This window comes from Pelodiscus sinensis, chromosome 24, assembly GCF_052426305.1.
Source record: "Pelodiscus sinensis isolate ZL-2025 chromosome 24, ASM5242630v1, whole genome shotgun sequence".
NCBI lineage: Eukaryota > Metazoa > Chordata > Testudines > Trionychidae > Pelodiscus > Pelodiscus sinensis.
The window spans coordinates 24,197,225-24,224,557 of NC_143075.1; the positions used below are offsets into that span (position 1 = coordinate 24,197,225).

General features: G+C 49.6%; 2 protein-coding genes across 2 annotated transcripts; one reads left to right on the forward strand and one right to left on the reverse strand.

Annotated features, from left to right (window-relative positions):
- Window positions 1-790: 790 nt before the first annotated feature.
- Window positions 791-14,282, reverse strand: LOC102460921 (uncharacterized). Its single transcript, XM_089773044.1, is given in 7 exon segments — window positions 791-3,770; window positions 3,772-4,994; window positions 4,996-5,024; window positions 5,241-5,354; window positions 8,767-8,967; window positions 11,970-12,079; window positions 13,729-14,282. Coding segments are annotated over 5 exon segments (1,833 nt in total). The 5' UTR covers window positions 8,954-8,967; window positions 11,970-12,079; window positions 13,729-14,282; the 3' UTR covers window positions 791-3,490.
- Window positions 14,283-14,315: 33 nt separating this feature from the next.
- ZNF436 (zinc finger protein 436) lies at window positions 14,316-26,538 on the forward strand. Its single transcript, XM_075906115.2, has 3 exons — window positions 14,316-14,435; window positions 17,794-17,966; window positions 23,999-26,538. Exons 2-3 carry the CDS (start codon window positions 17,828-17,830, stop codon window positions 25,192-25,194), a joined length of 1,335 nt encoding a protein of 444 aa, XP_075762230.2. The 5' UTR covers window positions 14,316-14,435; window positions 17,794-17,827; the 3' UTR covers window positions 25,195-26,538.
- Window positions 26,539-27,333: the final 795 nt, after the last annotated feature.

Genomic DNA, 27,333 nt, shown 5'->3' on the forward strand with positions numbered 1-27,333 from the left:
CCCGGGCTTCATTTGCAAGTGCAGTATGCCTACATTACCCCGCTAGTTCGAACTAGCGGGGTAGTGTAGACATACCCTGAAATACTTCCAGTTCCACAGGCCAGGTAGACAGGCAGAACTGCAGGGTATCAGTGCCCACATAAGACAATTGTGTAGCTTATTTCAGAGGGATCGTTGTATTGCCACCTTTACTTCTGCCCGGCCTTCAGAGCAAGATGGCCAGAGAGTGGTGGCTGCTAGCCAGGTGCCCAGCTCCCAGTGCAGCACAGAACAGTAGCAATAGCACATCTTCTCTAACAATAACCTGTATTGTTATGCCTGTATATTTATACCTGCCTCTAGAATTTCCAACACATGCATCTGACGAAGTGGGTCTTTGCCTATGCAAACTTATGCTCCAATAAATCTGTTAGTCTATAAGGCTGTGTCTAAACTACATGGCTCCATCGACGGAGCCATGTAGATTAGGGTTATAGGCAAAGGGAAATGAAGCGGCGATTTAAATGATTGCCGCTTCATTTAAATTTACATGGCTGCCGCGCTGAGCCAACAAACAGCTGATCAGCTGTTTGTCTGCTCAGCGCGCTAGTCTGGACGCTCCCCTGCCGATATTAAAGCCCTTTGTCGGTAGCCCCGTTATTCCTCGTGGGATGAGGTTTACCGGGGCTGCCGACAAAGGGCTTTGATGTCGGCAGGGGAGCGTCCAGACTAGCGCGCTGAGCGGACAAACAGCTGATCAGCTGTTTGTCGGCTCAGCGCAGCAGCCATGTAAATTTAAATGAAGCAGCGATTATTTAAATCGCCGCTTCATTTCCCTTTGCCAAAACAACAAATCTACATGGCTCCGTCGACGGAGCCATGTAGTTTAGACGTACCCTAAGATGCCACAGGACTACTCGTTGCTTTTGCAGATTCAGACTAACACAGCTACCCCTCTGATACTTAACAAAAAACTTTAAACACCTCTTCACACCCCACAATTCCTTTAGTGGTTAGGACCCCAACACTTACACCACCGTGACATTTCAAGTTAAAATATCTGAAATAAGTGAAATTTATGGTTTTTAAAATCATCTGACTGCAACATTGACAAAAATGGACCACGAATGATAACGGATACTTTTGTCTTTAGAATATTTTTTGTACTCGTATGCATGTATCATTTTTTACTTGAAGTTATGAGTATTGGCTCAGTACTTATATTTCATATGTTTGTTTCTGGGAGATTATCAACAGGTTTCATCCAGCTATTGTGAAAGAGTTGCTAGTCAAATGAATAACAATACTTGACTGAAAATACAGCTCAAGTGGTACCAATTCACAGCTGAAAACTTGTTGTGTAACTTCACACCAGCACATAAGACACAGCTACTTATCTAAAAGGACTGAGTCATGCATGGACAGGTAACTTGGTCTTGTGACAAACTCCATTTTTGGAGGTACTTTCACACAGAGAGAACAATGGAATTCCCTCCACAAGGACAAGGGTATAAAGAGAGCCCTGGGGTTCCTCTATCTTTGTCTTCATTCTAGCTTATCACTTCAGGAGTATCTTTGCAACAAATTGAGCCCAAAAGGACTGATGACCCACCCTAACAAAGGATGTGCTCCAGAGATATTTAAGATAGCCATTTATTCCATCTCTACTACAAGCCTGCACCAAGAACATTGTAACTAGTATATGTAATTAACAATTTTACTCTCAACATTTTCTTTCTTTCTTTATTGATAAATCTTTTGATTTTAGATTCTAAAGGACTGGTACAGCATGCTCTTTTAGGTAGGATCTAAGGTCTAAATGGACCTGGAAATGTGGCCAATCTTTGGGGATCATAAGGACCTGCTTGGATTTAGTGAGATGCAACATACCATCTCCATATTGGTAAACAGAACTAAGTTAATGTGGCAGGACTGGAGACCAGCAGTTTGGATTGTGCAAAGGAGGCTCAGGGTTGGGGCAAAGAGATCAGTTGCAGGAGAGAGGGCTGGCTCTGGGTGGGGCTGGGAATGAGGGCCTCAGGGATGAGATACAGGTTTGAAATGAGGAAGGTTGAGGGCTCCAGCTGGGGGTGTGATCTCAAGGAAAGAGGGGATTGAATGTAGGCCACTGAAAGGCTACATCCAGGAGAGAAGACTTCCATGAACTCTGTCTCCCTGTTCAGGTGCTACTGTGAAAGGGGGTGGGGAGACACCTCTCCCTGCCATTGCAGCACTGGGGCTGGGGCTGTGGGATAGCCAACTGTCCTCTGGCCAAGGCAGCTCTGGGCCCGGGTTGAGATCAGTGGGTAGACATATCTCTCCCCAGCAAAGCCCTAAGAACTCACATGGCATTGAATAGGCTGCAGAACAGCCACATGGCCACACAGCTTAAAGCAGTGGTAGGCAATAATTTTTGATGGGGGGTCATTCCAAGATTTTGGAAAGTGGTCAAGGCCCGCACTCTTCCATGATATTAATGGAAGAGGTGGAGGATTGGGGATGGAGGTTGGGTGCAGAAGGGAGCTAGAGGTAAGGGATTAGGGTGCAGGAGGGAAAATGGAGTTTGGAAGGGAGTCTGGGTGAAGGAGGTGGTTGTGACCTAGGGCAGGGAACTGGGATGCAGGGTTTTGGGATGTGACCTAGGGTAGGGAGGTGATTGTGACCTGGGGCAGGAGACTGGGGTGCCAGATCTGGGAGAGGGTAAGGGGGCAGGAGGGGGGGAGGGCAGAGGGTTGTGGAAGGGAGGGGCTGGAATGCCAGAGGCAGGCTCTAGCCAGGAGACAAACCAGCCAGCAGCCAAGTCTGCCTACCTGCAGAGCACAGAGCTTAAAATGTTTCTCAGCCAGCTTGCCTGGACATGTGCTTGTGTGAATAGCTGAGCTGAGCCAGAGGGGTGAGGGTGTGGTGCTTTGTGGCTGCCTGTTATTTAAACAGGCAGCTCCCATGGCCAGTTTCTGTCCAGAACCCAGATAATGGTATTGTGCTAGGAGCGGGGGTAGCACCTGAAGTTTTCTACCTCCCCACCGGGATTATAGTTTTAAAGGGAAATGGGACCTGGCAGGATGTAAGCGAACAGTAGAGCATAAGCTTAATCTTATCAGATAGTCAAGTAGGCCCTCAACTAGGTGCTCCCTCCCACCTTGCTGCCTCTATTAGAGGCAGTGTGTGTATGTGTGGGGGTGGGGAACCAGGAGCTGGTGCTACAGGAAGCTAGCTAATGAGCCTGCCGCCTCTTAATACATTTAAAAGGCAGAGCTGCAGCGGGGTTAGCTCCCGGGGCTGGGAGCTAATCCCACCGTGGCTCCCCCGCTTATTGACCAGTTCATGGAAATTCCATCAACTAGTCCATTAGTTGATTAAATTGAATTTAACATTCCTATTGCTAAGTGGCTTGAGGGGCAGCGGGAAAGCAGGGGAGCCTTTCTAGGGCTCCCCACTGCTTCTGCGGGCCAGATCCTGTGGCTTGGCGGGTTGGATCCGGCCCACGGGCCATATTTTGCCCAGGCCTGACTTAAAGGGAACTCAGGTTATACGATGTCTCCTCTGTGTGGATTCTCCAATGTCTAACAAGATTTGAGCTCTGACTGAAACTTTTTCCACAGTCAGAGCAGCTAAAGGGTTTCTCCCCTGTGTGGGTTCTGCTATGTTTAATAAAATCTGACCTGTGTTTGAAGCCTTTTCCACAATTGGTGCAGTTATGGGGTGTCTCTCTTGTATGTATTATCTGGTGATCAATAAGGTGTGAGCGCCGACTGAAGCATTTCCCACAGTCAGAGCAGATGAAGGGTTTCTCCCGTGTGAATTCTCTGATGTCTAACAAGATTTGAGTGCAGACTGAAGCTTTTCCCACAGTCAGAGCAGGTGAAGGGTTTCTCCCCTTTGTGGCTTCTCCAATGTTCAATACGGTGTGAGCTGCAACTAAAGCTTTTCCCACAGTCAGAGCATCTGAAGGGTTTCTCTCCTGTGTGGCTTCTTTCATGCTTAATAAGGTCTGACCTCTCCTTGAAGCTTTTCCCACAGTCAGAGCAGCTGAAGGGTTTATCCCCTGTGTGCGTTCTCCTATGGATAACAAGGTGTGATCTCTGACTGAAGGTTTTCCCACAGTCAGAGCAGCTGAAAGGTTTCTCTCCTGTGTGGGTTCGCCTATGTGCAACGAGGTTTGAACTCCGACTGAAGCTTTTCCCACAGTCAGGGCAGCTGAAGGGTTTCTCCCCTGTGTGGGTTCTCTTATGTTTAACAAGGAGTGCGCTCTCACTGAAGCTTTTCCCACAGACAGAGCAGCTGAAAAGTTTCTCTCCTGTATGGGTTCTCCTATGTGCAACAAGGTTTGAACTCTGACTGAAGCTTTTCCCACAGTCTGAGCAACTGAAAGGTTTCTCCCCTGTGTGGGTTCTCCTATGTCTAACAAGATCTGAGCTCTCACTGAATCTTTTCCCACAGTCTGAGCAGCTGAAGGGTTTCTCTCCTGTGTGGGTTCTTTCATGTTTAACAAGGTCTGACCTCTCCTTAAAACTTTTCCCACAGGCGGAGCAGCTGAAGGGTTTCTCCTCTGTGTGTATTCTCATATGTCTAACAAGATTTGAGTTCTCACTGAAGCTTTTCCCACAAGTGGAGCAGCTGAAGGGTTTCTTCCCTGTGTGGGCTCTCTTATGTTTATCAAGGTCTGAGCTTTCTTTGAAGTTTTTCCCACAATCAGAGCATTTGAAGGGCTTCTCTCCTGTGTGGGCTCTTTCATGTTTAATAAGAATTGCACAGTCACTGCAAGCGCAGGGTAACTGCTGATGGGGGATTTTCTGTTGAACAGTTTCTGTGTTTGTTTTCACCCCTCTGCTTCTGTGACTGGATTTACCCTGTCCCTCTCCTAAATGGTTTCCCTGCTGCCTTTGTGGGCTACACTGACTTTCACAGGTCTCTCCTTGCTCAGGACTCTGAGAGACATGCCCCTCAGATCTTCCCACTAATATCCAACGTGGAGCCATTTGCTTCGGTCCTTCCTGCTGAAGACTCTTCTCATGGGTCTGTCTCTGTTAGCGTCCCATCACCTGCTGGGACAGAGAGAGAATCCAGAGAGGAGTCATTCCCTGTGCTGAGCTGAAAGAAAACTCTAAAAGAGGAACAGAAAGGGGAACACGCCCAAAGAATGGCTGGAGAGGTTGAATAATCATGAGCTAAGTTCACCCTCCTTCCCCATAACTTTTTCCCAAAAGGGAGAACCAAGCCTTCATCTCCACCATCTGACTGGAATTGAAGACAGGCCTCACCTGTGTGGGTTAGTCTGATGATCTCTCCTTCCTCACAGCCCTGGAGATCTGGGATCTGTAACTCCTCCCCACGTTCCACCCAGGAGATCACATGAGCTTTGGAGATTGGAAATCCTGCTCGGGGTGCAATTAAACAAGTGACGTTCTTGTTCATTAAGATCTGTGCCATTACTGCTTCCAAACCCAGGATCTGAGTTGCCCACTCAGAGAGGCTCCTTCCCCGCCTTGCAGAGACTGGGCTCTGGCTGGTACAAGATCCCAGGTCACACTCACCTGCAGTAAAGGTGCATCCGCCCCCCCGCCTCGGGAATGGCCCAGCTCATTCTCTGGGGGAGCTGAGTGCTCTGTTGCACTCTCTAGGGTACAACTAAGTCTCCCTCAAGGCCTGTTCCATCCCCCTCATCCCAGGGAAGGACAGGAACACACTGCTCAGAAGGGGAGCTCTAGTGAGGGTTGGCAGGTCTGACACTGAGGTCCCCAGGCAGGGCTCAGATTGCAGCTGCCACACGGCAGGTCACTAGGACTTGGAGAGAAAGGATACAGGAGAACTCAAGCTCCCCAAGGGCTCTGTCCACAAAGCTCCTGGCTGGGGGGCTCAGCTTGCCCCACTCTTTGGCTCAGATACTCTACTAGAGCCAGAAGGAGGCAAAAGAAGTTGCCTGCGCAGCTAGAGTGAACCTTTGGCTGGCTGCTTCAGGCCCTGCCTATGCTCCTGACCCCAACTGCCTGTGCCTTCATGGGCCCTGTCAGCTGCCCACAACAGCTGCTGTTCCAGCAGCTGGCCAGGGCAGTGTTGGGCTGCTCCCAGGGCCAGCAAGGGCAGTGCTGTGCTACTTCTCTGGTGCTTGTGGCTGTTGCTCAGCTCCCCCTTTGCAGCCTCGGTTCTTTTCTGCCAGCAGCAGCAGCCTTTGTGTGGTTTCCCAGCCTTCCTCTTGTGGCCCTTCTGGCCTGCCATTTGGTGCCCCCCTTCCCTACCTCGGGTTGCACAGAATCTACCACATTTGTACCTTGTGAGCGTGCTCCTCACAGCATCGGCCCGACCCCTTCTTGGACCATCTTTTAGTGTTTAGAAGATCCCCCTGGGATGTCATGTAATTAAATTGTGACCATGGAGATCATTGTGCTACCACTCTTAAACAACTCCAAGAAACCTTGTGCAAAGTGTGTTGTGTGCCGTGTCAATGGGAATGTTCTGATGTGATGACTATGATTATCTTGTTTATGTCCATCATTTTTTAACCAGAACAGGCCAGGCCTTGGCAGAACGGTAGGGCACTGGGTACCAACTAACCAGGCAAGCATATTACTGAACGGTGAGGAGGGCAATAAACACACCGATCTCTGCAATAACTGCAAACACACAGTCCTAAGAGATGGTTCAGAAACACACTGACCCTTGTGCACCTCAGAAGGGATGAGGAGATAATGGATACGGATGTTTTATTCAAACAAACAGGCAGAAGGCTAAGGGGGTAGCAACACATGGAATGTAACATTCATCTGTTTGTGTCAATGTATGAGAGGAAAAGTCACAGGAGGGGCTGGCTGAGGGGCAGCGTTCTGGCTGTTGACTGAGCTGGTACCATTGTCGGGGTGCATCATGGCTCCTTCCCCACTCTGGCATGATAAATGCAGAAGTGGGGGCCAGCAAAAGTACCTCAAAACTTTATGTTTCCAGGCTTTAGTATAAAACTTCCCCCCAAAATCTTAACAACCTAGATTTTGGGGATAAAAACTTTGCTGCCACCACCCAAGTAATGATAAGAAAATCAGGGGAGAGATCACTTGGGAAATCTCACCCCTAAAATACAACCCAGGACACAAAAATTAACCAATAGCAGGTTAATAAAAAGAAAAGAGAAAGAACTTTTATCATCACCACAATATTCCTGTTGCAAGCATGACTAGATGGGAAAGTAATAACGTAATATACTCATGGAGGAACCCCACCATGGGCCTAGAACTTAGTTACAGAGGAGAGCAAAAAGACATTTTTAAATGCACAGACATCAGATCCCATTTTCCAAACCATACAACAATAAAACCTAATGGATTTATCTAAACTCTACCCTACTTACAGATAGTGAAGAAAGAGTCTTTTCTTGGAGGGAGACATAGTGTCTGTTCCCCCTCAATAGCTAGAGAGAAAACTGTCCAGACACAAAGGAAGGGAAAACCCCAAAATTCCTTTGTCCCAGTTTGAAATTCCTACCTACATTCCTATTAGCCAACTCTACCTGGGTTAACCCTTTAGTCCCCAGGCTGCTGGCCATCTCTCATGATCATGACAGGGTGGGACAAGTCTCACAGTACCTGTGCCCGAGGAGCTGGGACACTAGCACCCTGCTCTTTTCACAATAAACCTGGCCAAGCACCTTAGCCTCCGAATGGAGCCTGGGTCTTTCTTTAGCAATGACCCTGAGCTGTGCTGCATGGGCAAGCCACACACGCTGCCAGTGCCGCTGGCATTAGAGCTCCAGAAAGAGGCACCCTGAGCAGCCGTAACAATGCTCTATGGCGCTAGCAGCTATTCATATGGCACTGCAGTCACTACAGGAAACAAAATTATCAATCACAGCAGCACCTGGGAAGTCCAGTAAATCAGGACACCACTGTGCTATCGGGGTACTGATATGGAGCTAAGCAACACCCCTCTTTAGTGTAGGTATCCTTTCCCAGCCCTGTGAAACAGGGACACATCATAATAGCTATCGCAGAGAGAGGCAACTGCACACAGAGAGTCTAAGTGACTTGACCAATATCACACAGGAAGTCTGTGGCAGGGACAGAGACCTGAACACAGGTCTCCTGAGCATGAAGCTAGACATTCATATAGGAAGAAAAAGTCTCTACCCAAAGATATTTCACTCTAAAAAGACAAGACAGATGAAGTGATTATCTCCATTGCACACAGAGACAAGTGAGCCCCTGAGAGAATAAAGCTGGACTTTTGAAAGGAAACCCAGCCCGTTCCTGAAAGGCAAGGACAGCTCTGCTCACATTTATCTACTACAGAGCTACCCCCACAGAACACCCACAGAGCATGAACTGCCTCATCCACCCTTCCTCAGCCCCAGCCCCTCTCACTGGGAAGACCAGCATGTTACAGATCAGCCACAGCTAGAAAAGGACACTGAGAACTGCACCTTCCATCCAGGGGCTCAGTCCACTGGCACAAGGGGGACCCCACAGGCACTAACAGCAGCTAGACCCAGATCTATGGTACCTGCCGTTCCTGCCTGTGGCCTTCCACTGCCACCTCTGGCCAAAGCACAACATGGGCAAGATGGTGCAGAAGCGCACTGAGATCTTGGGTGTGGGAAGAGCAGAACCATTGTTATGTCCCTGAACCTGCTTCCCCTGGGAGGGGACGAGGAGGGGACAGTCTTTTGCACAAGAGCCAGGATTACTGAAGCTGATATTCCTGACATTGGGGGGCAGGCTCACTGAGGGACTCTGAACCAAACCCAACCCAGCTGCTCCAAAGCCCACCTAGCCCGATACCCGACGGGATAGGAATCCTTACCCAGCCAGCTCACAGACTCATAATTCTCCTGCATCACATCCCAGCAGAGGTCTCTCTGACTTGTGTCCAGCAGAGCCCATTCCTCCTCAGAGAAATACACAGCCACTTCCTTGAAGGTCACTGGCTCCGCCACAGCCATTTCCTGTCTCAGGCTCTTCAGGCCATGGGCTGAGCTGGAGACAGACATGGGTGTCCTGCAGCCTGTCAGGGGAGAATGGTAATTGGAGACATTTCAGAAGGGGCTTTAATCCTTTCCACACCTCCATTCTCCCCAGACTCTGTCCCTGGTGACACACATGCTAGACTCTGCCATTGTGGACAAATGCTTGAGTCTAGATATTCTACAAACAGCACACGCAAGTTAGATCCCAAATCCATATTCATTTCTCCTAATACCTGAACTTCTTCAAAGCATATTTTCTATAAAGGCCATTACTGCACCTGTAACAATGAGATTCAGTTCTGAGTGTCCAGTGTTTCTGATAAACAAGCCACTACAGAAAGAACGTGGATGCACTGGAGAGGGTCTAGCAGAGGGCGACCAAAATGATTAGGGGGATGGAGCACATGACCTATGAGGAGAGACTGAGGGATTTGGGTTTGTTTAGTCTGCGGGTGTGTGTCTAGACTGGCAAGATTTTGCGCAAAAGCAATTACTTTTGCGCAAAAACTTGCCAACTGTCTACACTGGCTGCTTGAATTTGCGCAAGAGCACTGACTTCTAATGTAAGAATTCAGTGCTTGTTGCGCAAGAATACTTGCGCAAGAAGGCCAGTGTAAACAGGCACCTTAATTTTTTGCGCAAGAAAGCCTGATGGCCAAAATGGCCATCAGAGCTTTCTTGCGCAAAAGCGCGTCTATACTGGGCATGGATGCTTTCGCGCAAAAGCATCCGTGCAAATCTAGACGCTCTTTTGCGGAGATACTTTTAGCGGAAAAATTTTTCCGTTAAAAGTATTTCCACAAAATCATGCCAGTCTAGACGCAGCCTAAAAGAGAAGAGTGAGGGGGGATTTGAGAGCAGCCTTCAGCTTCCTGAAGGTGATTCCAAAGAGGATGGAGAGAGGCTGTTCTCAGTAATGACAGATGGCAGACTAAGGAGCAATGGTCTCAAGTTATAGTGGGGGAGGTCTAGGTTGGATATTAGGCAAAACTATTTCCCTGGGAGTGTGGTGAAGCACTGGAATGGGTTCCCTCAGAAGGGGGTAAAATCTCCATTCCTAGAGGTTTTTAAGTCCCAGATTGACAAAGTCCTGACTGAGTTGATTTAGTTGGAGTGAGTCCTGCTTTCGGCAGGGGGCTGGACTTGATGACCTTCAGAGGCCTCTTCCAAGCTCTATGATTCTATGATATGTAGGTGTCTAAATTGAATCTGCTTTATTGAAAGCTCCCAGTCTTCCTCTATTTATCTGCAGAACAGATGTAGGCCCTCTCATCAGGAGATGAGATACTTTATAAACCCTCTCCACAACAGAGATTTAAATAAGTCAATGCAACCATTCAGATGGTTATTATTAAACATGTGTGGTGAATGTTTGCAGGATCAGATCTTAAAAATCTCACTGTCACGGTATCCAAGGGGAATGTTAGCCCTGCAGTCTGACCTAGGGTTGCCAGGTGTCCGATATTTTCTAATTAAGTACATTTTATTATTATCATGAGTATCAGCACATAGTTGCATACTGCCTGGCTGATAGACACGCTCACGCTGCGTGAGCGTGTCTACTGCCAGGCAGTACGGAACTACACAGTAGAGAAGAGGGAGGGAGGAAGGAGGTGGGGCCGAGATGAAATCCTCAGGGTCGGACTGGCTCATGTGCCCCGCAGGGACAGTGCGTGGGATGGGCAGCACCCCAGGATCTGTGTGCGCCTGTGCCAGCCCCGCTCCCTGGCGGCTGGTTCCCACTGGCCCCCTCCAGGCCAGCCCCGCTCCCTGCTGGCCGGTTCCCCCACAGCCAGACCTGCTCCTCCCAACCCCCTCCCGGCCAGCCCTGTTTCCCACCGGCCGGTTCCCCCCTCTGTTCCCCCTCTGGCCAGCCCCACTCTCCTCAACCCACTCCCAGCCAGCCGTTTCCCACTGGCCAGTTCCCCTCTCCATCTCTCTCAGCCAGCCCCACTCCCCCCAACCCCTCCCCCCACCAGCACTGCTTCCTGCTGGCCAGTCCCCCGTCCTCCCATCTCCCTTGGCCAGCCCCGCTCCCCTGACCCCCTCCCGGCCAACCCCACTCCCACCCAGCTGGTTCCCCCCTGACCAGCCCCGCTCCCCCGCAATTCTCTCCTGGCCAGCCCTGCTTCCTGTCAGCCATTCCCTCCCCCCCATTTGAGATCAAGTGTGTCTGGTATTTTTTTTTAAATCTGGTAACACTAGTCTGACCTCCTCTGTGGAACAAGCCCTTACATTTAGTCCAGTTACCCAGGCACAAAGCTGTTTCCCCACAACATGTTTTCTAGAAAGTCACCCAGTGTTGATTTGAAGACATCAAGAGATGGAGAATCCACCATTTCCTGTGGCCATTGGTTTCAGTGGCTAATCATCGTCCCTATCAAACATTTGTGCTCCTTTCTAGCATGAAATTGCTTGGCTTCAGCTTTCAATTATTAGTTCTCACTGAGTCATTTCCACTAGACTAAAGAGCCCATGGGGATCCAGCAATTTCTCACCATGAACAGTCTGGCTGTGTCTAGACTGGCAAGTTTTTCCGCAAAATCATCTGCTTTTGCAGAAAAACTTGCCAGCTGTCTACACAGGCCGCTTGAATTTCCGGAAAAGCACTGATGATCTCATGTAAAATCATCAGTGCTCTTCCGGAAAAACTATGCTGCTCCCGTTCGGGCAAAAGTCTTTTTCCGAAAGATCTTTGTGCAAGAGGGCCAGTGTAGACAGCATAGTACTGTTTTCCGCAAAAAAGCCACGATCGTGAAAAAGGCGATCGGGGCTTTTTTGCGGAAAACTGCGTCTAGATTAGCCACGGACGCTTTTCCGCAAAAAGTGCTTTTGCGGAAAAGCACCCTGCCAATCTAGACGTGCTTTTCCGAAAATGCTTTTAACGGAAAACTTTTCCGTTAAAAGCATTTTCAGAAAATCATGCCAGTGTAGACGTAGCCTCTATGAATAGCCTTTCAGACTATTTATTGTTTGAAACCAACCCCATATTGAAACTGAACTGACTGAGCAGTGAAATCTGAGATTGAAGGTGCTGTACCTTGTGTGCTTTAACTTCACACCTTTAGCATGTTGCCCTGCAGAAACTCCCTTAATGCTCCTTCTCCATAACACACAGACAGGGAGCTGCAGACATCCCAATGCAAATACCTGTCATGGCAAAACAGCAGTGTTAGCCGCACAATCAACACCAGAGCTCTTAAGATAATAACGTCTGATTTTGTATCTCAGTCAGCGTTATAGTCTGTGGCCCGAGTGTTCAGCAAATGTGTGTTTTACAGACATGGATGAAGGAACATGCATTAGCTGTTCTGCTGCAGAAAAACAGGAGGGAGTCACCTCTGGTGAGGTCAGTATGGTGTCCCAGACTTTGCAAAACAAACAAACAAACAAAACCCCACACTACCAACAAAAAACACCCAAAGCGAATGCATGGATTTTGGCAGCATCGAACAGTAGGACTGCCAAAATGAAAAGCACCATTGGCATATACAGGCAGTCCCCAGGTTACGTACAAGATAGGGACTGTAGGTTTGTTCTTAAGTTGAATCTGTATGTAAGTCGGAACTGGCATCCAGATTCAGCCGCTGCTGAAACTGATCAGTTTCAACAGCAGCTGAATCTGGACACCAGTTCTGACTTACATACAGATTCAACTTAAGAACCCCAGGCGTCCCCAAGTCAGCCACTGCTGAAACTGATCAGCAGCTGATTCCAGGAAGCCCGGGGCAGAGCAACTCTGCCTCGGGCTTCCTGTAGTCAGCCACTGGTCAGTTTCAGCAGCGGCTAACTTGGGGACGCCTGGGGCAGAGCAGCTCGGGTGCTGCTGGGTTGGTCCAGTAGCGCGGCCGCTCCTCAGCGCTACTGGACCAACCCAGCAGCACCCCAGCTGCTCTGCCCCAGGCGTCCTGATTCAGCCACTGCTGAAACTGATCAGCAGCGGCTGAATCAGGACTCCTGGGGCAGAGCAGCTAGGGTGCTGCCGGGTTGGTCCAGTAGCGCCAAGGAGCGGTGCTGCGGGACCAACCGGCAGCGCCCCATCTGCTCCACCACAGGCCCCGGGCTTTGCTCCACGTCTCCCTGGTCTGCTGGGGGGGGGTACTAGCTGCGTCCCCCCCCAGCAGACAAGGGAGACGCGGAGCAAAGCGGCGGAGGACCTGGGGCCAGACTCGCAGCCGCTTCCAGATCAGCTGGAAGCGCCGCGGGTCCGGCCAGGTCCTCCGCGGCTTTGCTCAGTGTCTCCCTGGTCTGCAGAAAATTAAAGTGAGTGCTTCTGTGTATGCATAATGGGACATTACTTATAGAAATACAGTTTTTGTAAGATTTCAAGTACAAAATTGTTTTCAAAAGTATCTCAGTGCTTTCACATTTAATAATCTGGCCTGAAGTCAATATTCAGGAAGGAAAATTTACCCAAGGGGCTGGTGCTCTAGGCCGACCTATTTCTCTATATCGAATACCGGACTCCTGGTAAAATCTGCTCATGTTCAAGTGAGCTCAAAGGTAATCAATCAGAATTCAGCAAAACTACGATTAAGTTCCTGTTAAACATAATTACTGTGTAGGGATGTAAAATTTGGATTATTTGGCTAATCAAAGAGTCACTGAATCGACTATTGCTACACTTCAAAGGTGAAAGCCCTGCGGGCGCCGGGGGCCAAAGGGAGCAGTCCCCCACCGCCCCGTGGCATTTCAGAGCAGCAGGTGCTGCCGCTTTGAAGCCCCCCCCCCGATAGTGGCAGCGGGGAGCGCGGCGAGTCGGTCACATCCCCATCGCTGTGTAGCTGGAGCCTTCTTACCTGTAAGGCTTTAGGTGTCGTGGGGGGGCACTTCCCTACCCCCCCCCCCCCAGCGGAGGGGACCGGTCCACCTGCCTCTCCCGGCTGGGGCTCTGCTCCCGCCCTGCCAGAGGACATGCCCCTCCCCTGGGACCTGGCAGCACCCGGGCCGGGTCACCCCCAGTGGGAGATGGGGGGGCGCTAGAGGCACGAAGGGGCAGAGCCGGGGGGGGATGCAAAAGGCCGCTAGGGGGCAGCAGAGGGAACGCGGCGGCCATTGCTGGGAGCGCGGAGCCCTGCGGGAGCAGCCACCGCCCCGCCCCCACTACTCCTAGGGACCTGGCCACGCTGGGGGGAGGGGCCGAATACGGGACACTTGGCCCGTTGGGGAGAACGAGGCGGGGCCCTGCTACCAGCGGCCAGGCCCGAGGAGCCCAACCCCGCGGGGCTGGGGCGTTGCCAGGCAGCTCCGGCTGGAGCGAAACCCTGGCGCTGGCCTGTGACCGGAGTGACTGACCTGCTGCGCACGCGCAGTCTGACCCCCCCCCATTCCGCTACGCTCCGGCCGGGTTTGCCGTGCGTCCCGCCCCTCCGTCACTCCCGGCACGGGCACAGGCCCCGCCCACCCTGCTGCGATTGGTCATTGCGCATGCGCCGCTGGCTGTGGGGGAGCCGTTGGTGCTGTTAGCTCAGTTCCCGGGGGGGCAGGAAGACTCGGAGGCGCCGAGGTGAGGCGGGGGTGCGGGAAGGGGACTTATGGGGGGGGGGAGATGTCAGCGGGGGGGTCCGTGCCGATAAATCGCTGGGGGGGGGCAGGGTTTCTCCATGTGCGCTTGTGCACCACGAGTGTGCAGCTCAGTTGGGGCCGCCCCTCCCCCAGTCCCTAGCACCCGCCCGAGGCGGGGCGGGGCCGGAAGCGCCGGTTTCCCAGGCAACCGAGCGCGCGGGGCTTGCAGGAGTCCGCCCGCGCCGCCGCCTGCCGCCTGCCGCGGGGACCCAGCGGCTGTTCCGCCGCCAGGGGGCGGGCTCCGCAGCTGTGTGTCCCGTCCGCTCGTTCCCCGCCCGTGCGCCTGGCGTTCGGGGCAGGGGCAGGCCGGTAAACTGAGGCAGAGCGGTGACGTGGCTTGTCCGAGAGCACAAAGGGTTCTACTCGCACTTCCGGATCACGCCCCGTCCAGGCGCTGGGATGGGATTTTGGCATTTGGTAGCATTCGGGCCTTCTCAGCAGGTGTTCGGACCAGGCTATTAGCAAGAACGAGTTATCGTGATTCTCTTGCATCTCTTTCTCTAAGTATTTACAAACCAGCAACCCTTCCCCAACCAATGTTAAAAAGAAATCAGTGAGTGAAATTTCCTTGCTGAAAAAGTTGCAGAGATCTGTTAGATTCATCTGTTAGTATCAGAATTTTGAAGATTTTCTTGGTGGAGAGGATCTGGAGACATCTTGGGGGAGGGAGATTCCAAAATGCCTGAGAATCTAAATTGTATTGACATATTTAATGGCAGTAAATAAAAGAAAAATGCATTTATTTTAAAAAAACATCATAAGAACGGCTCTACTGGGTCAGACCAATGGTCCAGCTAGCCCAGTGTCCTGTCTGCTGACAGTGGGCAATACCAGATACCCCAGAGAGAGGGAACACAACAGGTAATTCTCACATGATCCCTCCTCTGTCACCCATTTCCAGATGCTGTATAGATGTTTCTCTTCTATCTCCTTATACACCAGTGTGTTATAGTATGTCCAACTATATCATTTTGTCTCCTGAATATCTTGGATAATGATTTAAAACTAGACAACTTTGAACTGTTACCAAAATATTAATTTGACTGCATATGGAAATTAGGTTAAAATGGTGAAAATCAATTTTTATGGTTACACCAAAATCTAATATCTATTATGTGAGTATTTATCATAAAAAAGGAAGTGGACGCATTGGAGAGGGTCCAGCGGAGGGCAACCAAAATGATTAGAGGGCTTGAGGATATGACCTATGAGGAGAGACTGAGGGAGTTGGGTCTGTTTAGTCTGCAGAAGTGAAGAGTGAGGGGGGATTGGAGAGCAGCCTTCAACGTCCTGAAGGGAGGTTCCAAAGAGGATGGAAAAAGGCTGTTCTCAGTAGTGACAGATGGCAGAACAAGGAGCAATGGTCTCAAGTTGTGGTGGGAGAGGTCCAGGTTGGATATTAGCAAAAACTATTTCACTAGGAGGGGGGTGAAGCACTGGGCTGGGTTACCTAGGGAAGTAGTGAAGTCTCCATCTGTAGAGGTGTTTAAGTCTCGGCTTGACAAAGCCCTGGCCGGGTTGATTTAGTTGGGATTGGTCCTGCCTAGGGAAGGGGGCTGGACTTGATGACCTTCTGAGGTCTCTTCCAGCTCTATGATACTATGATCCTTTCTATAGTGGGTGGCCCAGAACTGGACACAATCCTCCAGATGTGGCCTCACCAGAGCCGAATAAGGGGGAATAATCATTTCTCTGGATCTGCTGACAGTGCTTCTCCTAATGCACCCTAATATGTCATTAGGCTTCTTGGATACAAGGGCACACTGTTGACTCATATTCAGCTTCTCATCCACTGGAATCCCCAGGTCCTTTTCTGCAGAACTGCTACTTAGCCATTCAGTCCCCAGCCTGCAAAAATGCTTGGGATTCTTCCGTCCCAAGTGCAGGACTCTACACTTGTCCTTGTTGAACCTCATCAGATTTCTTTTGGCCCAATCCTCTAATCTGTCCATCAGCCGCTTTTCCGGAAAAACTGGCCAGTCTAGACACAGCCAAGGAGGAATGAGCAACAAGGGAGGACCCCTGATTCAGATGGAGAAGATTGGGCGATCAACTGATTATCTTCTCCATCCGAATCAGGGGTCCTCCCTTGTTGCTCATTCCTCCTTGGCTGCGTCTAGACTGGCCAGTTTTTCCGGAAAATCAGCCGCTTTTCCGGAAAAACTTGCCAGTTGTCTACACTGGCCGCTTGAATGTCCGCAAAAGCACTGACTTCCTACTCTAAGAAATCAGTGCTTTTTGCAGAAATACTATGCTCCTCCTGTTCGGGCAAAAGTCACTTTCAGCAAAAGAAAAAAGAAGAAGAAAAAAAAGCCACTGAAGCAAATGAGCAAAAGAAGTGGTGGATTCTCCATCTCCTGATTTTTTCAAATAAAAACTTGACAGCTTTCTTGAAAATGTGCTTTAGGGAAATAAAGTTTTGCCATTTGGTGATGGTTTTAAATATAATGGCTTGTGATACAGGTTGGACAAGAGAATGTGATCTAATGATCCCTTCTGATGCTGTGACTCTGTGATCTTAGGATATCATCCTGTAAACATTTAACAAGTGTGTTTAGTTTTAAATATCTGAATGGTCCCTTTGACTTCACTTAATCTCTGTTCCGGAGAGGGATTATAAAGTCTTTGTTGGTTTAACCTGATGAGAGGACCTAGGCCTTTGCTAACAAATAAATGGAGGAAGACACAGTGGTCCCCAACCTTTTTGGGTGGTGTGTGCCGCGCGGGGCTGCCGGGCCGCCTGGGGGCGGGGCCGTGCATTCACCACGCTCTCGGGACGGGGGCCGCGCATGTGCTGGGTGCTTGGGGGTGGGACCTCACATGCACTGCAGTCCCGGGGGCACCACTAAGCAGGCACACATAAATGCCCTGGTTGGTGCCATGGTGCTCACGGGCACACGTTGGAGACCACTGGACTAGGGGTTTTAAACACAGAGCCTAAATTTAGACACCTGCATCCGTATTCAGGCAGGTGAAAGTGGCTTCTTTATAAGAAACACTGGGTGCTCCGAATTAAATCCCATTGTTTCAGGCGTATTAATGTTGAAACTCAAGCCAGATATTGAGAGAAATGAATATGGATTTGGGACCTAACTTGTGTGTGCTGTTTATGGAATATTGAGACGCAAGGTTTTGCCCACAATGTGTGTCACCAGGGACAGTCTGAGGAGACAGTATGTGTGTCACCAGGGACAGTCTGAGGAGACTTGGGGTGCGGAAAGGATTCAAGCTTCTTTTGAAATGTCTTCAGTTGCCTGTCTTATCCTAACAGTCTGCACAACACCCATGTCTTTCTCCAGCTCAGCCTGTGGCCTGCAGAACCAGGGAAAGGAAATGGCTGCGGCGGAGCCGGTGACCTTCGAGGAAGTGGCCGTGTATTTCTCTGAGGAGGAATGGGCTCTGCTGGACCTGGGTCAGAAAGCCCTGTACTGGAACGTGATGCAGGAGAATTATGAGTCTGTGAGCTGGCTGGGTAAGGATTCCTGTGCCCTTGGGTATCAGAGGCTGGATGGGCTCGGAAGCAGCTGGGTTGGGTTTGGTTCAGGGGCCCCTATTGACCCTTGTCCCTTAATGTTAGGAGTCTCAGCCCTAATAAACCTGGCTCCTGTGTGAGAGACTGTCCCCTCCACGCCCTCTCCCTGGGGAAGCAGGTTCAGGGACATAACAATGGTGCTGCTCTTCCCACACCCAAGGTCTTCATGTGGTTCCCCACAATCTTGCCCACGTTGTGCCTTGGCCAGAGGTGTCAGTGGAAGGCCCCAGGCAGGAACGACAGGTACCATGGGTCTGGGTCTGGCTAGTGCCTGTGGGGTACCACTTGTGCCAGTGTGCCGAGCCCCTGGAGGGAGGGTGCAGTTCCTGGAGTCCTTTCCTGGCTGTGGCTGATCTATGTCATGCTGGTTCTTGTCCATGAGGGGGGCTGGGTTCTGGGGTTGAGGGAGGGTTGATGAGAGGCAGTTCATACTCTGCAAGTATTCTGTGAGGGGCAGCTCTGTAGGATGGTGTGGCCAACTCATTAAAGGCAAAGAGCCACAATAGTTGGGTATATAGCACCAAAGGGCCGAAGGAAAAAAGTTGTCGAGCAAAAAAAAAGGAAAGCCCCAGCTGTGTTTGGTCGAGCAAAAAAACAGCCCCAGCCACATGTGGTCGAGAAAAAAAGGAAAAAAAGAGGATGCTGCCCCTTTTAAAAAAACTTCAGTTGGCTTTTTGGCCACATCAGGCTCCTGTTGGCCGCACCATCTTGTTGGTTCCATTTTGCTCCACCGCACGGATGGGGAGCACAGGGAACAGGGGGCCGTTTTTAGGAGCGGCGTGAGCCACAGGCGAGGCTTTGCGAGCCACAGTTTAAGAGGGGGAAGAGCCACATGCAGCTCATGAGCTGCAGGTTGGCCAGCCCTGCCGTAGGAGATGAACAGGAGGAAAGCTCTTCTTGCAATGCAGACTTAGGGCTGGGGTCCCTTTAAAAACTCTGGCTTTGTTCTCTTGGGGGTTCACTTGCCTCTTTGTGCAATTTTGATAATCACTTCATCCGTCTTGTCTTTTTAGAGTGAAATTTCTTTGGGCGGGACTTTTTCTTCCTCTGTGAATGTCTGGCTTTGAACCCAGGAGCCCTGCGTTTAATTTCCTGCCCTGCTACAGACTTCCTGTGTGATCTTGGTCAAGTCACTTATCATAGAATCATAGAGCTGGAAAAGACCTCAGAAGGTCGTCAAGTCCCTGCTCTAGGCAGGACCAGTCCCAACTAAATCAACCCAGCCAGGGCTTTGTCAAGCCAAGACTTGAACACCTCTAGGGATGGAGACTCCACTACTTCCCTAGGTAACCCATTCCAGTGCTTCACTGCTCCTAGTGAAATAGTTTTTGCTAATATCCAACCTGGACCTCTCCCACCACAACTTGAGACCATTGCTCCTTGTTTTGCCATCCGTCACTGCTGTGAACAGCCTTTCTCCCTCCTCTTTGGAAGCTCCCTTCAAGAAGTTGAAGGCTGCTCTCAAATCCCCCCTCACTCTTTGCTTCTTCAGACTAAACAGACCCAACTCCCTTATCCGCTCCTCGTAGGTCATATGCTCCAGCCCACTAATCATTTTGGTTGCCCTCCGCTGGACCCTCTCCAATGCATCCACATCGTTTTTGTAGTGGGGGCCCCAGAACTGGACATAATATTCCAGATGTGGCCTCACCAGAGCCAAATAAAGGGGAATGATGACATCTCTGGATCTGCTGGCAATGCTCCTCTTAATGCAACCTAATATGCCATTAGCCTTCTTGGCTACAAGGGCACACTGTTGACTCATATCCAGCTTCTCATCCACTGTAACCCCCAGGTCCTTTTCTGCAGAACAACTACTTAGCTGGTTGGTCCCCAGCCTGTAACTATGCTTGGGATTCTTCCGTCCCAAGTGCAGGACTCTGCACTTGTCCTTGTTGAACCTCATCAGATTTCTTGTGGCCCAATCCTCCAATTTGTCTAAGTCACTCTGGACCCTATCTCTGCCCTCAAGCGTATCTACCTCTCCCCCTAGCTTAGTGTTATCTGCAAACTTGCTGAGGGTGCAATCCATCCCCTCATCCAGGTCATTGATAAAGATATTGAACAAAACCGGTCCTACAACTGAACTTTGGGGCACTCCGCTAGAAACCGACCGCCATCCTGACATTCAGCCATTGATCACTACCCGCTGGGCCCGACCTTCTAGCCAGCTTTCTATCCATCTTAACCGTCCATTTATCCAATCCATATTCCCTTAACTTGCTGGCAAGAATATTGTGGGAGACTGTATCAAAAGCCTTGCTAAAGTCGAGGTATATCACATCCACTGACTTTCCCATGTCCACAGAGTCAGTTACCTCATCATAGAAGCTAATCAGATTGGTCAGGCACGACTTTCCCTTTGTGAATCCATGCTGACTATTCCTAATCACTTTCCTCTCTTCCAAGTGCCTCAAAATGGAATCCTTAAGGATCCCTTCCATGTTTTTTCCAGAAACCGAGGGAAGACTGAATGGCCTATAGTTCCCTGGATCATCCTTCTTCCCTTTTTTGAAGATGGGCACTACATTTGCCTTTTTCCAGTTATCCGGGATTTCTCCCGATCTCCATGACTTTTCAAAGATAATGGCCAAAGGCTCCTCAATGACATTTGCTAACTCCCTCAGTACCCTCGGATGCATTAAGTTCGAACCCATGGATTTGTGTACGTTTAGCTTTTCTAAATAGTTCCTAACCTGTTCTTTACCCATCAAGGGCTGTCAATCCCTTCTTGCGTCACTTAGCGCATTAGTCCGGGAGCAGACCTTGTCCGTGAATACAGAGGCAAAGAAAGCATTGAGTACTTCAGCTTTCCCCACATCATCTGTCACTAGGTTACCTCCTTCATCCAGTAGGGGCCCCACATCCTCTCTGATCACCTTCTTGTTAACATGCCTGTAGAAACTTTTCTTGTTATCCTTCACATCCTTTGCCAGTCACAGTTCCACTTGTGCTTTCACCTTCCTCTCTGTGTCCAGTCCTATGTCTTTTCAACAGCTATTGCAGTATGTCCCTGTTTCGCAGGTCCAGGGAAGGATAAATACATTCAATAGGAGTGATGCTCTGCTCCATATAAGCACCCGATTGCACTGTGAGGTTGTAATTGACATCAGAGATCCTGGGTGATGCTGTGACTGATAATCTTTGTTTCCTGTTGCAGCTTCAGTGCTGTATTAATTGCTGCTAGCTCCACAGAGAGTAGTTACAGTTGCTCTGGATGACTTTTTCCAGAGCTCTGATGGTAGCTGCATTGGCAGAACGTTCAATTAGCCCATGCAGCACAGCTCACCATTGTTGCTAAAGAAAGACACAGACTCCGTTCATGCCCAGGTTTATTGGCAAAGTGGCAGGGTACTAGTGTCCCAGTTTCCTGGGCATAGGAACAGTGAAATATGTCCCACCCCGACAATGGTACCAGCTCAGAAGGGAGCACAGGTCACTGCAAGTTGCTGCTGAGAAACAAACCCCATGTACTGTCTTTTAAACACTGCTATCTGTCCTGCTCTGTCCCTGAGCTTTGTCTTCCTGCCCTGCTCTGTGCAGGTGGGGTACATGAGCAGGGGAAGGGGGAGAGTATGTGTGTGCATCAGACAGATTATGTGAGCTGGCTGCTCAGACATCTCACACACAAAGCACTGCCTCTGGAAGCAAGGCAGACTGTGATAGTTCAGACTGAAGCAGCTTGGAGTTCTTCTGAGCCAGGCTGTCGTCCCCCCTCTGTTGTGCTTTGTGGAGTCAGGGTACAGGGGCAGAAGTCACTCTGATATGAGTACTGCCCCTGCCCTCGCTCTGCATAGTTAGCCAGAGCGGTTGCAGGATGGTGTAAGGTGGGAGAGGGGCACTTGAGCACATGCTGCCAGCTGTGTGTACTCTGCTGATCAGCTGGGGGCCCATGTGAATCTCTGCTGCATAACCGCATGTATGCTCCAGTGTTGTCTTCAAGTTGTCATTGTCATGTCAAAGTTGAGTCTCAAGTCACTACAGTTCAAGTCTCAAGTCTTAATTTAAAAAATGTCCAGTCACTTTTGTATAAGCCATCAATATCGGCATTTGTGGACAGTTTTTTCACCAAGCCGATTTAACAAAATTAGCAAGTCTCAAGTCGAGTCTCAAGTCACAAACAATGAACCCAAGTCGAGTCTCAAGTCGAGTCACCTAGGCGACTTAAGTCGGACTTGAGTTCAAGTCGTGGGACTCAAGTCAACAACTCTGGTGTGCGCCGCTTACAAGGAGCACAGGCAGAGCGGAGCTCATTGTTCTAAGCCAGCCTTTTTAAGCACAAGATCACTTTTTGAATTTAAGTGCAATCCAGGATCTACCTCAAACCCAAACACCCTTGCCTCGCCTCCTTCGTGCCCCTTCTTCAAGGCCCTTCCCCTGCTCACTCCATCCTTCCTCCTTTTCACCAGGCAGTTCTAAAGCAAACCCCCCCAGCACTGAGAGCTAAAAAGCGCAACGACCATATGAAGTTTAGTGTCACATGAGCTGGTCACACACCCTTGCCTGCTCTGATGAGCCATGGCAGGCATTACCCACCATCTGGCTGGAAAGTCCATGGGAAAGTCCATTTGGTTGGGATGAGATTTCCATGACTTGTAGTTTTGTTGATGGACCATCAATCTGAACGTTCCACTCAGTGTGCTGGCTGGATTGGATGGATACTACCTTGTGGGTGTTTCCACAGCAGCAACCATCTTTGAAATACAGGTGCATGGTCCATATTTGTAACTTGAGGCACAAAAATGATGTCCACGTACAGACAGGATAATCATAGTCACCACATCAAAACATTCTCATTGACACCGCACACAACCCACTTTGCACAAGGTTTGTTGCATCTGTGTAACAGTGGTAGCACAATGATCCACATGATCATATTTTAATCCTATAATGTCATAGAGGGATCTTCCCAGCACTAGAAGGTCCAAGAAGGGGTCTGGCTGAAGGTGTGCAGAATGTGCCCACAAGATGCAAAAATGCAAATGACCGATTCTGTGCAGCCGGGGGAACAACAAATAGGAGGCCAGGCTGGCTACAAGAGGAAGATTGGGAAACCACACAAAGAGGCTGCTGCTGCTGCTAGGGGAGTAGAACTGAGGTAGCAGAGGTGGAGCTCAGCTGCAGCAACAACTGCACACCTTGAAAAAGCAGCACATCCCAATGCCACCATGGCCAGCAGCGATTGTGGGCAGCTGGCTGGGCCCACGGAGTCACAGGCAGTCAGGGCCAGGGGTCTGGAGCATAGGCATCATTTGAAACAGCCCCCCAAAGATTCATTTAGCTGCTCAGAGAACTTCCCCTGCCTCCTGGTTCAAGTAGAACATCTGAGCCAGTGAGCAGAAGGAGCTGGGCCCCTCAGGCAGGAGCATTGTGCACAGAGCCCTTAGGGAGCTAGAATTCTGCTGGGTCCTTTCTCTCCAAGTCCTAGTGACCCAGCATGTGGCAGCTGCAATCTGAGCCCTGCCTGTGGGCCCTGTTGTCAGATTTGCCAGTCCTCAGTAGAGCTGAGGGAATGAGCTGGGCCATTGCCAAGGCAGAGGGGATGCACCTTTACTGCAGGTGAGTGCGTCCTGGGATCTTGAAACCTCTCTGGGTGGGTGACTCAGATCCTGGGTTTGGAAGCAATAATGGCATAGACCTTAATGAACAAGATCAGCACTTGTTTAATTGCACCCCGAGCGGGATTTCCAGTCTCCAAAGCTCATGTGATCTCCTGGCTGGTGCAAGGGAAGGAGCTGTGCAGGAATTTCCAGGATTCTGAGGAAGGGAGATGATCAGAGACTACCACACGTGTGAGCAATCTACTAAACTCCCTTGGGAAAGGGTTATGAGAAAGGAGGATGAAGTCAGCTCATGAATATTTAACTGTTTCAGCCATTATTTCGGTGTGTTCCCCCTTTCCTATTCCCCTTTCAGAGTTTTCCTTTCAGCTCAGCACAGAGAATGACTCCTGTCTGAATTCTTTATCCCAGCAGGTGATGGGATGATGAGTGCGAACAATGAGAAGAGTCTTCATCAGGAAGGACTTCATCAGCAAGTGGTTTTGCGTGGAATGTTATTGGAAAGATCTGAAAACCATGTTTCCCCGAGAGCAGAGCAGGGAGAGACTGGTGTGAGTCAGCATACCCCAGAAAGGCAGCAGGGAAACCATGCAGTGGAGAGACAGGGTAAATCAAGTCAGAGGAGCAGAGGGGTGAAAAGAAACACAGAAACTGCTCAGCAGAAAATCCCCCATCAGCTGGAATCCTCCACTTGCAGTGACTGTGCAACTCCTATCGAACATCAAGGAACCCACACACGAGATAAGCCTTTCAAATGCTCTAACTGTGGGAAAAGCTTCAGTAGGAGCTCACATCTTATTAGTCATGAGAGAATCCACACAGGAGAGAAACCCTTCCACTGCTCTGACTGTGGGAAGAGCTTCAGGGAGAGGTGTCACCTGGTTAAACATAGGACAGTCCACACAGGGGAGAAACCGTTCAGTTGCTCTGAGTGCGGGAAAACCTTCAGTCAGATGTCAGACCTTGTTAGACATAGGAGAATCCACACAGGGGAGAAACCCTTCAACTGCTCAGATTGCGGGAAAAGCTTCAGTGAGAGCTCTGATGTTATCAAACATAAGAGAATCCACACAGGAGAGAAACCCTTCAGCTGCTCTGTCTGTGGGAAAAGCTTCAGTGACAGCTCGCACCTTGTTACACATAGGAGAATCCACACAGGTGAGAAACCTTTTTATTGTGCTGACTGTGGGAGACGCTTCAGTAGGAACTCACATCTTGTCAGACATCAGAAAAGCCACACAGAAGAGAACCGTTTCAACTGCTCTGACTGTGGGAAAAGTTTTAGGAGGAGCTCACTCCTTTTTGGACATAGGAAAATCCACACAGGAGGGAAACCCTTTTACTGTTCTGACTGTGGGAAAAGCTTCAGTACAAGCTCAGACCTTGTTAGACACAGGAGAATCCACACAGGAGAGAAACCCTTCAACTGTTCTGACTGTGGGAAAAGCTTCAGAGAGAGGTCAGGCCTTGTTAAACATAGGAGAATCCACACAGGGGAGAAACCTTATAACTGCTCAAACTGTGGGAAAAGCTTTAGTCAGCGCTCAAATCTTGTTACACATAGGAAAATCCACACCGGGGAGAAACCCTTTGATTATTCTGACTGAGGGGAAAGTTTCAGTCAGTGCTCAGGTCTTAACAATCATCATACGGTCCACACAGAAGAATCATAGAATCATGGTATCAAATCATAGTACACTAGAATTAGAAGGGGCCTCGAGGTCATTGCGTCCAATCCCCTGCCCTCGTGGCAGGTCCAAGCACCATCTGTTATCCCTGATAGATGTCTATGTAACTTGCTTTTAGATACCTCCAATGATGGAGATTCCACAACCTCCCTCAGCAATTTATTCCAATGTTTAACCACCATGACAGTTGGGAAGTTTTTCCCAATTTCAAACTTAAACCACCCAGGCTGCCATTTAAGCCCTTTGCTTCTTCTCCGATCATCAGAGGTCAGGGACAACAATTTTTTCCCCCTTCTCCTTCTAACATCCTTTTAGGTATTTGAAAATTGCTATCATGTCCCCTTTCAGTCTTCTCTTTTACAAACTAAATCATCCCAATTCTTTGTCTTCCCTCATGGGTAATGTCGTCTTTACCTTTAATCATTTTTGTTTTTCTTCTCTGGACCCTCTCTAATTTCTCCACATCTTTCTTGAAATCTGGTCCCCAGAACTGGACACATTACTCCAGTTGAGGCCTACTCAGTGCAGAGTTGAGCAGAAGAATTACTTCTCGTGTCTTGTTCACAACATGGTTGTTAAAGCAGCTGTATAAATTCTCAGACTGCAGGATAAGGTTCATTCAGAGCTCAGACCTTGTTAGACCTAGGAGAATCCACGCAGGAGAGAAATCCTATAACCTTTGAGATGCATAACCATATGGCCATGCAATAGACTATTAAGTGCCATGCAAGCAATTAGGGCTGTGGTGAGGAGTGATGCCTGTACCCACTGGTCTGAACAGCGGCTTAGACTTGCAATGGGCTGACAGACAATTGTCTATCCCATGGCCCCAGCCCCAGAGCTGCCATGGCAGGGAGAGGTGCCTCTTTTCCCCCCACTCCTCACAGCAGCATCTGAGTGGGGGAAAGAAAGCTGGTGGGAGTCTTCTGTCCTCAGTGTATCCCTTTGGTGGCTTGTCCCTCAAACTCCACCATACGTTGGCCTCCTCCCAGAGATCAAACTCCTAGCTGTAGCCTTCACCACTCCATAGTTCAAACTTCAGTCTCAGCCCTGAGCCCTTCATTCCTGGCCCTACCTCAGCACTAGTCCTCACACACCTGCTTCCCAACTCTTTGCCCCAGCCTTGCACCTCCTTCCCACAATTCAAGCCCCCTGTGCCCTCCTGCTTTTACATGAATTATGTTCTATGCACGAATATGGAGATGTCACACATCTCCCTCCATATTGGTGCCTCTAACAAAATTCATTCTGCAATTGAATGGGAAAGATTATATGGAACAGTGTGTATAACTGCTCTGACTGTGAGAAAAGCTTCAGTGAGAGGTCAGACCTTATTAGATATAGGAGTATCTGCACAGGAGAGAAGCCCTTCAGCTGCTCTGACTCTGGGAAAAGCTTCAGTGAATGCTCATACCTTATTGCACATCAGAAGTTCACTGAAGACAGAATCGCTATAACTGCTCAGACTGGGTAAAGGTTCAATGGAACTGAAACCTCCTTGAACATCTGTTGGAAGAGAAAGGTAAAAGCTGTAGTTCAAACAGAGAGAGCTTTAGTCAGTGCCAGTGTGCCTTATAAGCTTCACAGGTGATTAATCAGCCTTGCCCAGTGAGCTCTTTGCATGGAGCCATGAGCCTCTGACTGGGTGGGGCTGATTAATCACCAGTGAAGAAGTGCTGCCATGCAGCTTACAGGGAACACTGGTCAGTGCTCACACATTTTGTCACATTGGAGAACCCAAGGATGAGACAGACCCTTTTGTAATATAACAGGGAGTCTGGGGGCACTGCTGAGAGGATCAAATCAGGGTGAATTGCTTAAGACAAAACTACTTATAGCCCAAGTTTGGGGGTCCTCTGCTATAAAGCGCCCCAAACCAGTGACAGAGAACACTTCTTGCTGGCCACTATGGCAAATAAAAGACACACAAGCAATCCCTTTAGGTACATCAGCTCCTGCTGTTTCACAACCAGTACCACACCTTGCACAGAGAAGAGGTTATGAAAACCAGTCTCACCAAATCTGAACAGGTTCTCTTGATACCAACGAGCCAGACAC